Here is a 12,245-nt window from a genome sequence, read left to right on the forward strand (position 1 = left end):
CGGAGATGATGCACTGCTTGTTTTGCTGTTGGATGGTGTGGATGAGGGTGACGAAGTCCTTCTTGAGGGTCTCAGACTGCTGGAATTTGAGGTCGTTCACACCTGCATGGACGATTATTCTGTGAACGGAGGGGTTGTGGAGGGCGAGTTGGTGGGCAGAGGTGGTAACGTCATGGACGAGCGCTCCTGGGTGGCAGAAGGTTCTGCTCCCGTCTACGCGGACATGTCGGACCATGGAGGTTCCGACGATAAAGGAGTTTTCTTCCAGACACATCTTCAGGTCCAGCATAGCAGTGATCAGCAGGAGCAGCTTGGGGTCCAGTCTTCTTCAGCTGATCCATTAAAGCTGCAAACACAACATTTTTCACCAGAACAGGTCTCGGCGTGAAGGTCTTCGTACATTGAGGACAGCTGTAGATTTTCTCCTGTCCGTCCCAGAATCCTTGAATACACTTCATGCAGTAGCTGTGTCCACAGGGAATAGTCACCGGATCCTTCAGCAGATCCAGACAGATGGAACAGCTGAAGGTTTCTTGATCCAGATCGACTCCTTTCTGCGCCATTTTTTCTCTTAGACATGACGGCTGTGTGAGATTCACTTCCCCAAAAACCAGTTTAACCCTAATCCTCCAATCAGATGTCTTTCCTGTGAATTCAGCCCATCAGCTTCTCTTTTTCTCACTGTTGGTTACGCCCATCACAACAGAGCAGATGTGAAGGAAACAGGTGACAGTCATATCAGGAACAAGAGTAACCTACATCAGAGAATCTAGCTTTGACATTTTTCAGAAAAAATGCATAAAATTGTTTTTATACAGCAGATACAGACAAATAGAACAGCTGAAGGTTTCTTGATTCAGATAATTTTTGTTTTTGCTTCAGAGTTCCAGTTGAAGATGCTGCAGTTCTTTCTGCAATGAAGGTTTTCTCACAGCCTGTATGCGCCTCTAAAATGGCAAAGACGCATAAAGAAGAGGATAATCTTCAATTTTAGCTTCTTTTATTTTTTATGTCCACACCACCTGGCCATACAGCTCATTAAATCACAGGCTTTGTCCAAATTCCCCCCCTAACCTCTAACTACTAAAAAACTATAGGTGTGGGACTATATAGTGCCCTGGATTTAGGTAATTCAGACACAATGCTCAATACTTTTCTTTCGTTTTTCTAAAGACCGGATATGACGTCACCTATTTCACAAAGTGAAAATCAAATAAAAACGAACATTTCACGACGTTTTTTTATGACTCAATTTTTTTCTGATGGTGAAAATGTGGATGGTTTATTCAAATACTGAATTTAAAAACATTTTTTTGTTCGAAATTGTTCAACCGGTCCACAAGACGCGACTGGTTCCAGTATCCTAACCTTGACCCGACACCGCATCGGGTCGTGTTCCGATACCGCTGCACATCCGGGACCGTTGCACGTTCGGGATCATTCCGCGTCCGATGCCAGGTTAGGGTATCGTTGCCTTTCCGGTACCGCCTCTGGTAGCAGACCCGGAGGTTGGAGAGCCGTGATTTAATTGGATCAGCCAGCTTGTTACGTTTTGACCCAGCACCAATGCGGGTGGGGTTCTGATACTGCTGCTTGTCCGATTCCAGAACCGTTTCCTGTCCGGTACCAGGTTAGGGTACTGGCGCGCTCCGTGTCGCGGCACCAGACCCAGAAGTTGGGGAGCCGTGATTTAATTGGGTCAGCCAACTCGTATCATTTGGACGAGTAGGGTGCCCCCAAAACGTTAAGTTTTGACTTAGAGGGTCCTTTAACCATGTGTCAATATGTGACGAGTCGGGAATGAGCATGTGCTGGAGCAGGAGTACTTTAGAGCAGTGGTCCCCAACGTTTTTGTGGTTCCGGACCGGACAACCCATGAGGATTTCTCCAGTGACGGTTTCCTCACAGGATGTTTCCCTTTAAAGAACTTTGAACTTTCAGATGTTTTGTCATCAGGAGGAGGGATTTCAGGATCATATTGCAGGAAAGTCTTTGACTTCACAAAAGACTTTACTGCACCTTATAAACATTTATAAGTTTTACTCTCAATCAAAAATCATGAAAGAGACAAAGTACAAAGTCCTTCATGGTAATTGACAAATGTTTTGTTTTGGCAGCAACTGTCAGAAGAAGTTTGGAATAAACCACTGACACTCTGGATCTATGTAGTAATGTTTGTGTCACTAAAACGATAACAAAAGACAGCAAAATCCATCCATTTTCTTGATAGCATTGTCCTTTTTGGGGTTGCGGGGTGCCAGAGCCTATCCCGGCTACTGATGGATGAAGGCAGGGTACACCCTGGACAGGTCGCCAGTCTGTCGCAGGGCCTCAATCACACACACATCCACTCTCACACCTAGGGGCAATTCAGAGTCATCAATTAACCTATGAAGCATGTTTTTGGACGGTGGGAGGAAGCCGGAGTCCCCGGTGAAAACCCACGCATGCACGGGGAGAACATGCAAACTCCACACAGAAAGGTCCCAGCCGGGAGTCGAACCGGGGCCTTCTCGCTGTGAGGCAAGAGCGCTAACCACTGCACCACCGTGCAGCCCCAGACAGCAAAATCCCATCAGTTAATTCAAAATGTCTTTCTTTGGTTAAAAATCAGTTTTTGTATTTGAAATCTTTATAAACTTGGTTAATATCGTGCCATTTCAGACTACTTTTCTTGAATCTCTATTTCTCTCAGTCTTTATTTTTTGGTTCTCACACATAATATTTTATGGAGGTGAATAAATAGAACAAGTCACACATTGACCATCATGACCATTGTTTTGAAGAAAATATCTACTATAAGATTAAATAAGGAGGAACTGACCAAAAAACGTGTAAAAAACAACATTGTTTATTAAGTAAGTGACAGTTTTTGATTTGTGTCAAATCCGTCTTCTGAACCTGCTTAGTCCCTTTTGGGGTCATGGGGCTGCTGGAACCAACCCAGCTGCTGTTGGGTAAAGGCAGAGTACACCCTGAACAGGTCACCAGTCTGTTGAAGGGCCACACACTCAGATGCACATCTAGAGGTAATTTAACAACACCAATTAACCTATGAATTATGATTTTGGAATGTAGGAAGAACCCTTCAGTGTCAGGAGTAAACCCACACATGAATGAGGACAACTTCCAATCTGATTTTGAATGCTCTGGGATTCAAACCAGGGAATTCCCTCTGTGAGGTGAGAGTGCTAACTACTGCCCCACCCTGCAGCCCTTAGGTCAGTGATGTCATGGATCATCCAAAAATGGCCTCAAAAATCTGGGCAATTGTCATCAAACTTGTGTCAGTAATGAAAAAACATTTCGTCTTTGGAATGATGAATGTCTTCAGAAAAGGGTTTCTGATTTTTCTTTATGGTTTATTATTCATTTTACAGAGAATTTATTGAAGAAGAACTGAAAGTGAAAAAACTCCTCTATGATTCGAAGCTGTCACAAACAGGAAAAAATCTCACCAACCTTATAACTGAAAATTATTCACTCAACAGAATGTTCTTCTTTCAATAAACACAATCTTCTCCTTCAGTCTGTTTTCTTGTAGTTTGTGTGTAGAACAATCACAGAGAAAGTCTTTGATTGTGATGTCACTGATTCTATTTGAGTTGCAGTTTCCTTCAGTTCACATGACAACAACACAAAAATATGAACACATTTGTGAGAAATTCGAATTCAAAACAGTAAAATCACAAAGTTCAAAGAAACAAGAAAACAGATTTTACTCCAAAAAGTTTACACAAACACGACTCCACAGAATATTAACTGAAAAATAGTTTTGTACAAAATGACTGAAAACAGAGAAGTCACTAAAAACAAACATTTCCCTTCTTTCAAGAACTATTTGAGTGTACAGAACTCTGCTGAGACTCCAGTTTTATACAACCACACTCCAGCATGGAGCGGCTGAGTGAATGTGGTCTGGACTCTGTGGAGGAGAGTCATGCTTTCAGAGACGCTATAGAAGGACAGAACACCTGCTCTGTGATCCAGGTACACTCCTACTCTGGAGGAACCAGGAGCTGAGATGGGAGTTTGAATGCTGTTGTGGAAACATGCTAAACTATTTGTAGAACAACTCAATACCCACGACTGATTGTTAAAACCAAATCCACTTTCATTTCCAGATCTACTGATGTTCTTGTATGTGACTGCTACATCAACTTTTTCTCTCCACTCCACCTCGAAGTAACAACGTCCAGTCAGACTCTCTCTACTCAGAACCTGATAATATTGAGTAAATCTGTCTGGATGATCAGAATAAGACTGAGGTCGTTCCATAAACATCACCTTTCTGTTCTCTGACAGTAACAGTTGTCTGTGTGCTGTGTTTGGATCCAGTGAGATTTGACGTGAATATTTTAAGAAGCCATCTCTGCTCTTTGGTTCTGGTTCTGGCAGTAAAACATCCACATGAGTGACTGTCGCTGAGATGTTTGTCCATTCCTCTCTCAGAAGTTCTTGCAGTTTGTCTCTGAGCTTTGACACAGCTGCTGTCACCTCCTCAAAGTATCTCAGAGGACGGACATTGATGCTGGATGAGTGTGTGGACTCACTGAGTGGTGGCAGTGAGGGGTAGTTGAGCAGAAACTGGCTGTGATCCTCTGTGAGTGAGAGCTGCTTCAGCTCAGCGTCTCTCCTCTTCAGCTCAGTGATCTCCTGCTCCAGCTCCTCCTGAAGATCTTTGACTCGACTCACTTCTGTTTGCCGCTGGGATCGGATTTGTTTCTTTACATCACAGCTTCTTTTCTGGATGAGACGGATCATCTGAGTGAAGATCTTCTCACTGTCCTTCACGGTTTGATCAGCAGAGTGATTGATGGCCTCCACCTCCTGTTGAAGCAGCTTCACCTCTTTCTCTCTGTCCTGGATTCTCTGCTGGATTTGTTGTTGACTCTCCTCCAGATCTCTCTGCCTCTCAGTCCTTTCTGCTGCAGCTGAGACTGTGTTGTGTCCTCTATGTTCATCCACAGAGCAGAGATAACAGATACACTTCTGATCAGTACGACAGAACATCTTCATCACCTCATCATGAATGGAGCAGATGTTCTCCTGCAGGTTCTTGGAGGGTTCCACCAGCTTGTGTTTCTTGAATGCAGCTTCATCCAAATGAGGTTGAAGGTGTTTCTCACAGTAAGAAGCCAGACAGATCAAACAGGACTTGATGGCTTTCAGTTTTCTTCCAGAGCAGAAATCACAGGACACATCTTCAGGTCCAGCATAGCAGTGATCAGCAGGAGCAGCTTGGACTCCAGTCTTCTTCAGTTCCTCTATCAAATCTGCTAACATGGTGTTTTTCACCAGAACAGGTCTCGGCATGAAGTTCTTCCTACACTGAGGACAGCTGTGAATTTTCTCCTCTTCATCCCAGAATCCTTGAATACACTTCATGCAGTAGTTGTGTCCACAGGGAATAGTCACCGGATCCTTTAGCAGATCCTGACAGATGGAACAGCACAATCTTTCTTGATGCAGATCAACTCCACTTTGCGCCATTCCTCCTCTCAGAAACAAAGTCTCTAACTTTCACTTCCTCAGTAATAAACCAGTTTAACTGGTTTCTATCTCTCCTGTTGTGTTCTGTGAATTCAGCCAATCAGATTCTCACTCGCTCAGAAGTTGGTCACACCTACCATGACAGAGCAGATCAAAGGTCTGGATTTGATTTGAGTTTATTTGCGTTGCTGAAATCTCAAAATGAAACACTGAAATACTTTGTAAAGGTAACTGATATTTTCTCTCATTCAGGGTGAGTTATGTAGACTCTTTGAATTTAATTTCACAAAGAAACTTGAAGAAACCATAAACAATAAAATATTTTGTTCAAATAAGACTTCAGTAGAAAGCTTGGAGAATTGGACTGTAAATGAGTTCTTTCAAGTTTAGTGGGGAAGGCATTAGGACCCAGGAGGGCGGTGGTCAGCTGCCCTCTCCAAAAGGAGAGTAGTTCTGGGAAACAGCCAGGAAGTGCATATAAGGCACAGTAATGAGGGTTTGCATGTTTGACGTCAGACACAGTAGCAATTGTCCATCAAATTAAATGCAACCCCCTCTGCACCGCTTGACTTGTCCGGTATGTCCTAGTCAAATCTGTCCGCAAAGCAAACCATGCAGGCTTTTGAGCTTTTTCAATGCTACGAGGAAGTGTTTAGCCACGAGGAAGGTGATTTGGGATGTACCACTCTTGTGGGACATGAGATACACCTCCACGCTGACGCCCTGCTACGACAGTGTTGTAGCTCCCGCCTGTACAGTACGAAGAAGTTAAAGGCCTCGTGCAGTGGCAATTTTTTTTTTCAAATTTAGAAAGTTAATGGAACTTGGAAAACGAATCTGATAAAAAATATTCACTTAAAATGATCCAGCGCGATTTTATTGATCATTTTATGGTCGTGCACAGTTCTAAATTTGGGCGATAGGTGGTGATGGAAGGGGGCTGCGCGTGATGTCACTTCAGGGATCCCAGAGTGTAAACAACAATGGTGGACGGTTTGAGAAGCGACGTAGACCACGATTTAGCGGATATTTCTTTGGATGAAGGTGATGAGCCGTCATCAAACACGGGAATTTTAACGTCACAGGGTTCGGAGGGTGTACAGCCCTACCAGTTTGAACCGGAGGTTTCCTCATCTGAGGATACAGGGGCTTCAGATGACGATGGTGAAAGCTCAAACAGCGATGGCGGGGAGAAGACGATCAAACTTGACTATTTAGAGGAAGTAAAAGCCGTAACAAGGTTTCCGTAGGTGAACCTGCGGAAGGATCATTACCGGAAAAGGAAAGGCGCCGCTGCTGCCACGGAGCGTCCTTTGTCGCCCTCCTCCATGGCCGAGGCGGACGGAGCCCCCCCGCCCGGGTCCGCTGCTGCTGCGGCGACGGGTGGGCTCGCTCCCCCGCCGCCCTCTCAGGCTCCCTCGCCCGCGCGCAACCAACCCCCGTGCGGGTCCTCTTTCCAGACGGCCGGCAGGGTCCTCCTGCGCCCCGCGCGGAGACCACCCCTGCCGGCCTCAAGGCCCCGGGAGGGAGTAAAAACCATTCGTGCGGGCTCGGCTGCCGGCGCCGGACGACTGTCCGGCGAACCCCCGGCGCCCCCATGCTCGGCCCGGGGCCTCGGAACCGCAAACCCCCCTCAGTGCGGCGCGGCGGCCTCAGCCTGGCCGTCCGGCGCGCGCCCGCCAGGTGCCCGTTCACCCCCCGCGTTCCTCCTCCGGAGGGCCGGGGAGGGCTCAAAGCCTCCCCCTGACCGGGGAGCGCCCCTCTCCTTTATTGAAACGGGAAATTCATGAAGGGAGACCCCCTTCTTCGGCACATTACTGCACCCAAATACCACACACCTATTCACCATTATCTCGTTCGAATCCCCAAATCCACGGCAGTCCAAATTCTATTATGTTAAGTAATTCCATGTCCAGAAAGTCATCACAACACTAGCGGATCTAGCTGGATGTTCCTGTACTGACGTCACACGACCTATGACCTACTTATCGGTGGCTGCCCAAAATCTGAGCGACCGCGCTATCTTTGAACGCTTGAAGAGAGTGCACGGGGCCGCGGGTGACAAAATAATTATACGGGGGTTCATTTGTGACATAAATACTAATGTTTTATTGCAGTTTAAGAAAAATCACGATTTTCACCGCACAAGGCCTTTAAGATTCACATTCAGGAGTTGTTGGGGAGTTGTAAGGCAAAGCTGCAGTCTGTTCTCATCACCGATTGTTGTTGTTTTTAAGAAAAATGGTAAAAAGAGACTGCGTTGATTATAGACTGCTAAATGCCGAGACACGAAAGGAGGCTTATTCGTTGTCCTGTTTCGAGGAGACCTTGGTCGCCGTTACAGGCGCTCAATAGTTCTGATTTTGAACCTCGCCAGTGGTTATAATCAGGTAGCAGTTGCAGAAAAGGACAAAGCAGTAACAGCATTTTGCACACCCTTTGGTCTTTTTGAGTTAATTGTATGCCCTAATACACTCAGCACCTTTCAACGGTTAATAGAGCATAACGGTTGACCAGTGCTTTCATACCCTGCTACTGTTCCTGGATGATATAATCATTTTTGTCCACTTATGAGCAACACCTCCAATGTCTTGACCTGGTCTTGTCACGGCTTAAGGAGCACAACTTAAGGATAAGCTCAGATAAATATAATTTATTTTAGCCTGGAATTAAGTACTTGGGACATGTTATATCATCTACTGGCCCAAACCCACCACCTGCACAGAGTTTCAGTCTTTTCTCGGGTTTTCACCCTAATATTGGTGCTTCGAAGAAGGATTGCAACATATGTGGCTCCCCTTCACAAAGTAGTTGCAGCTTTAAGGGGCAGCAAAAACCTTACAATTGCAAGAAAGGGTGCATTAGCTGATCTGTGGACAGATGACTGTGAACAGGCTTTTCACAAGCTAAAACAACCTTTGATTCAGGTCTCCGTGTTGGGTTACGCTGATTTCATAAAGCCTTTCATACAAGAAATTGATGCCAATCACACCGGGCTAGTCGCAATGCTGTCCCAAGAGCAGGAAGGGGATGACGGTCCATTGCATTGACAAGTATGGGTCTCCGTCGCACAGAGAAGAACTTAAACAATTACAGTTACAGGAAGCTGGAGTTCCTGGCTCTTAAATGGGCTGTTACTAAAAAAAATCAGAGAATATCTGCTAGGAGACAGGTTTTTAATTTTTACAGACAACAATCCACTCAGCTACCTACAGACGGCCAATCTCAGTGCGGTTGCACATCACGGGTCTCAGAATTGACCATTTTTGATTTTGAAATAAAATATCGCCCGGGTTCAGCCAATCAAAACAAGGACGCCCTGTCACGTCAGGTAAAGTCGCCTAGCATCTCCTCTATTCCTCCTGGTCTGACAGTGCCAGAGGAAGTTCAGCAATTGTATGCCCCACAGGCCCACCGTGTTGATAGCTGTGCAATCTCAGCTTTCCTAATCTGGCCCAAAGCTGATTTAATAACACTCCTAGGTGCAGATCCCGTCATAGGTACATTCCTTACGTTTTGGAACAGACAAATGACCCCTTCAAAACCACAACTTAAACAGGCGAGTAAAGAATTAAAGAACATGACTCAGCAATGGTCGTAGATACAAGCAAAAGATGGTGTTTTGTACTGCCAACTTCAAGCTTTTGGTGAGGTGTGTGTTTCTCAGCTCCTATTGCCCAAATGCCTCCAAGCTGAGGTTTTGAAAAGCCTGCAGGATGATCATGGCCATCAAGGCAATGAACAGACCACTAGTCTAGGACGGCAGAGGTGCTATTGGCCGTTCATGGTATAATTTTTTCGTTCTTCTGCAGCCTGGTGGCATGGGCTCCATTGACTAGCACCGGTCTGCGGTCTGGTTGGGGACCACCAGTCTAATGGTCCAGACCGATCGCAATCTTAGACGTCATCAAGCCGCAAGCCCCCAAGCCGATCTTGCAGGCCGAGCACATATGGTGCCTACATCAGGGCAACAGCCAGGAACTGCATATAATGCTGTATTCACGTTTAACATCATCTTGTGTGGCCTCAACAACCAAACAGAGTTCTATGGAGGCACAGAGGAGCACGGGAAAGCTCGGATAGTGGACGAAACCTCTCTCTTTCCAAATGAACCACATCCCCATGTTATTACAGATCTTTTTTTATTGATTTTTCAAGATTTATCAACACAAACAGAACACAAAATAGAACACAGAGATGCAAACACCAAAGGATAGGACGCGGCACAAATGAAACAGCAGCATAAACAAAAACTAAAAAAAAAAAAAAGAAATTGTAACCTCTTAGTTCAGATGAGTCCCGTAAATCACAGTCAACCTTTATGCAATGGAGCAAAGACCCATGATATATAAAGAAAAATTCATATTATCAGTAGTAGAGATAAGTAAAAAAAAAAAATCTTCTAATAATAAAGTTGATTTCAGCAGATGGGTTACAGAGTTAATTTAGATTCAAGGTAGAGAAGAAAAGGCTGCCATATTATAGTTTTCAATAGATTGTATGTCTCAAATGTTCAAGCTTCAAATGGGACATGACTTCTTCCACCCATTGTTTAAATGATGGAGGGGCAGCTTTCTTCCAGTTGAATAATATCAGGCGTCTTGCCATCAATGTCATGAAGGCTACAGCATTCCTTTGATAATATGTCACACTAATATCCAAAGGGACAACCCCAAATAGAGCAGTAACAGGGCTTTGCCCAATATTCTTTCTACAAACAAATGACATGGTTTTAAATGTGTTTTCCCAAAAATCTTATAGCCTGGTGCACATCCAAAACATGTGATTCAGATTGGCTGGAATGAGACCACAACTAGAGCAGGAAGGGTCACAGCAGACAGATATATTTTTGCTAGTTTACATGGGGACGGATGCAACCTGTGCAACACCTTAAACTGTAGTAGACTATGTCTAATACATATACACGATGAATGAATCCTTGTAATTGCCATTTGCCAAGTTTTATCAGTTTAATGTTCACCCAGTTCATGTTCCCATTTGACCTTTAGATGACTTAATGATGGAGCTGATACAGTTTGGATTTTTCTGTAAATTAATGACACCAGGCCTTTATCAGGCAAATCCAAATCCAGACATTCATCAAGCCATGTTTCTGGAGGCAAAGTTAAAGATAAAGATGTCCTAATGAAGCTGCATACTTGAAGATCCTTAAAAAAATCTGACTGTGGAATGTTAAAATCACTTTTAAGCTGCTCAAATGAAATAAATGCACCATGTTTGAAAAAATGCCTAACATCTTAATCCTTTGCCATGCCATTGTTGGAAAAACTGATTTGTTAAGGAGGGTGTAAAGTGAACATGGTGTTGAATTGGAGCTGCAATAAGTGGATCTTTGAGTTTGAAATGTCTTCTGAACTGAAACCATATTTTTAAAACTCCCTGGACCACCTTATTTGTCCAAAGTCATTTGCTCAGGAGAAGTGGACTACACAACAAAGAACCAATTGAAACTGGATTACAGGAAAACTGTTCAAGGTGAACCCAAGATGGAGATTCAGTCTCTGATGCATCCCAAATACAAAATAGCAGCTTATGAATATTCGTTGCCCAGTAATGGTATGAGGAAGTTGGGTAATGATAGCCCACCATCTTCCTTTGGCCTTTCTAGGAACTTTCTTCTAATGCGAGGGACATTTCTATTCCAAATGAACAAAGAAATATGCTTTTTTAGTTCCTTAAAGAATGTTTTTGGGATAAAGACTGGAATAAATATAGAAGCCTAGGCATCAGTATAATCTTTACTGAATTAACCCTTCCAACCAGGGACAGGGGAAGTAGGGGTGGGCAATATGACAATATAAAACCATCTTATGGTGTCCAAAGCTGACTGTCATTTTTGAGAGAGTTTTATCACGATCTTCTATGGAAAGCTGCAAGAGCGAGAAGGCAAAAGCTTGTTGACTGCCTGTGACTTTAAATCCAAGCTGCTCCTCTTCCTCCCCCTCACCGGTGTTTTTTCCGTGTAATCAGTAACATATTACTGGATTGGAAGTTACGCGACATACGGCATGACAGACATGCGCCTTCATTATGGATCGAGTCTTCTCAAGTAATGAATGGCGGAGGTCTGGAAAAAGTACCAAAAGAAGCACAAAAGGAGATGCAGTGTTTTGGAATCGACTTCAAAAACCTTAACAAAATAATCTGATGAAGAGGAATCATCACAGGACAGGAATCGCATTTTAATAGAGAGAAATTAGGCTGGGAACAGAGAACTGTGTGCTAAAGTGGGTGCTAGTGTGGCAAGTGGTACTTGTCAAAGTACTTTTTTTAAAAAAAAAACAACAACGCCACCTTGGGATCTGAGCCCAAGGAACAATTTACATCAAGGCACGGTGGGTCTTGGAAAGTTGACATGGAGACAATTTAAAAATGTACATAAAATTTTATCAAATACAGAGTTTAAAATTAGCTCAAAACTCTGTAAAAACGGGCAAAAATAATTGACCTGGAAGTTAGGACGGAGGAGTAGTCAGACCTAAACAAAATAAATGGACACTAATACACCAGGGGCCCGTTTCAAGAAGCAGGTTTTGTTGGAACTCTGAGTTCGTGAACTCCAAATTCGGCAAAACTCTGAGTTTTCGGTTCCAGAAAGAGGGATAACTCAAACCCGGGGAGGTGGGCGAAACCAAGCCCGTTCTAAGAAGCGGGTTAAGCTGAACTCAGAATCAATTACTATGGTAACTGAGTCTGTGAACGAAACCTGGTCGGTAGCAGGTTTTCTTCAG

The 12,245-nt window shown here is 44.1% G+C and overlaps 1 protein-coding gene and 1 long non-coding RNA gene across 2 annotated transcripts in view; both read right to left on the minus strand.

Annotated features, from left to right (window-relative positions):
• Positions 1-12,245, minus strand: part of LOC118599890 — a 34,271-nt gene that overhangs the window by 13,149 nt on the left and 8,877 nt on the right. The window lies entirely within an intron of this gene.
• LOC112155816 (tripartite motif-containing protein 16-like) lies at positions 3,367-5,493 on the minus strand. The gene has a single exon (XM_036216163.1). The coding sequence runs from the start codon at positions 5,491-5,493 to the stop codon at positions 3,838-3,840; it is 1,656 nt and encodes a 551-aa protein (XP_036072056.1). The 3' UTR covers positions 3,367-3,837.

The sequence above is a fragment of the Oryzias melastigma genome, linkage group LG17 (genome assembly GCF_002922805.2).
Source record: "Oryzias melastigma strain HK-1 linkage group LG17, ASM292280v2, whole genome shotgun sequence".
Classification (NCBI taxonomy): Eukaryota; Metazoa; Chordata; class Actinopteri; order Beloniformes; family Adrianichthyidae; genus Oryzias; species Oryzias melastigma.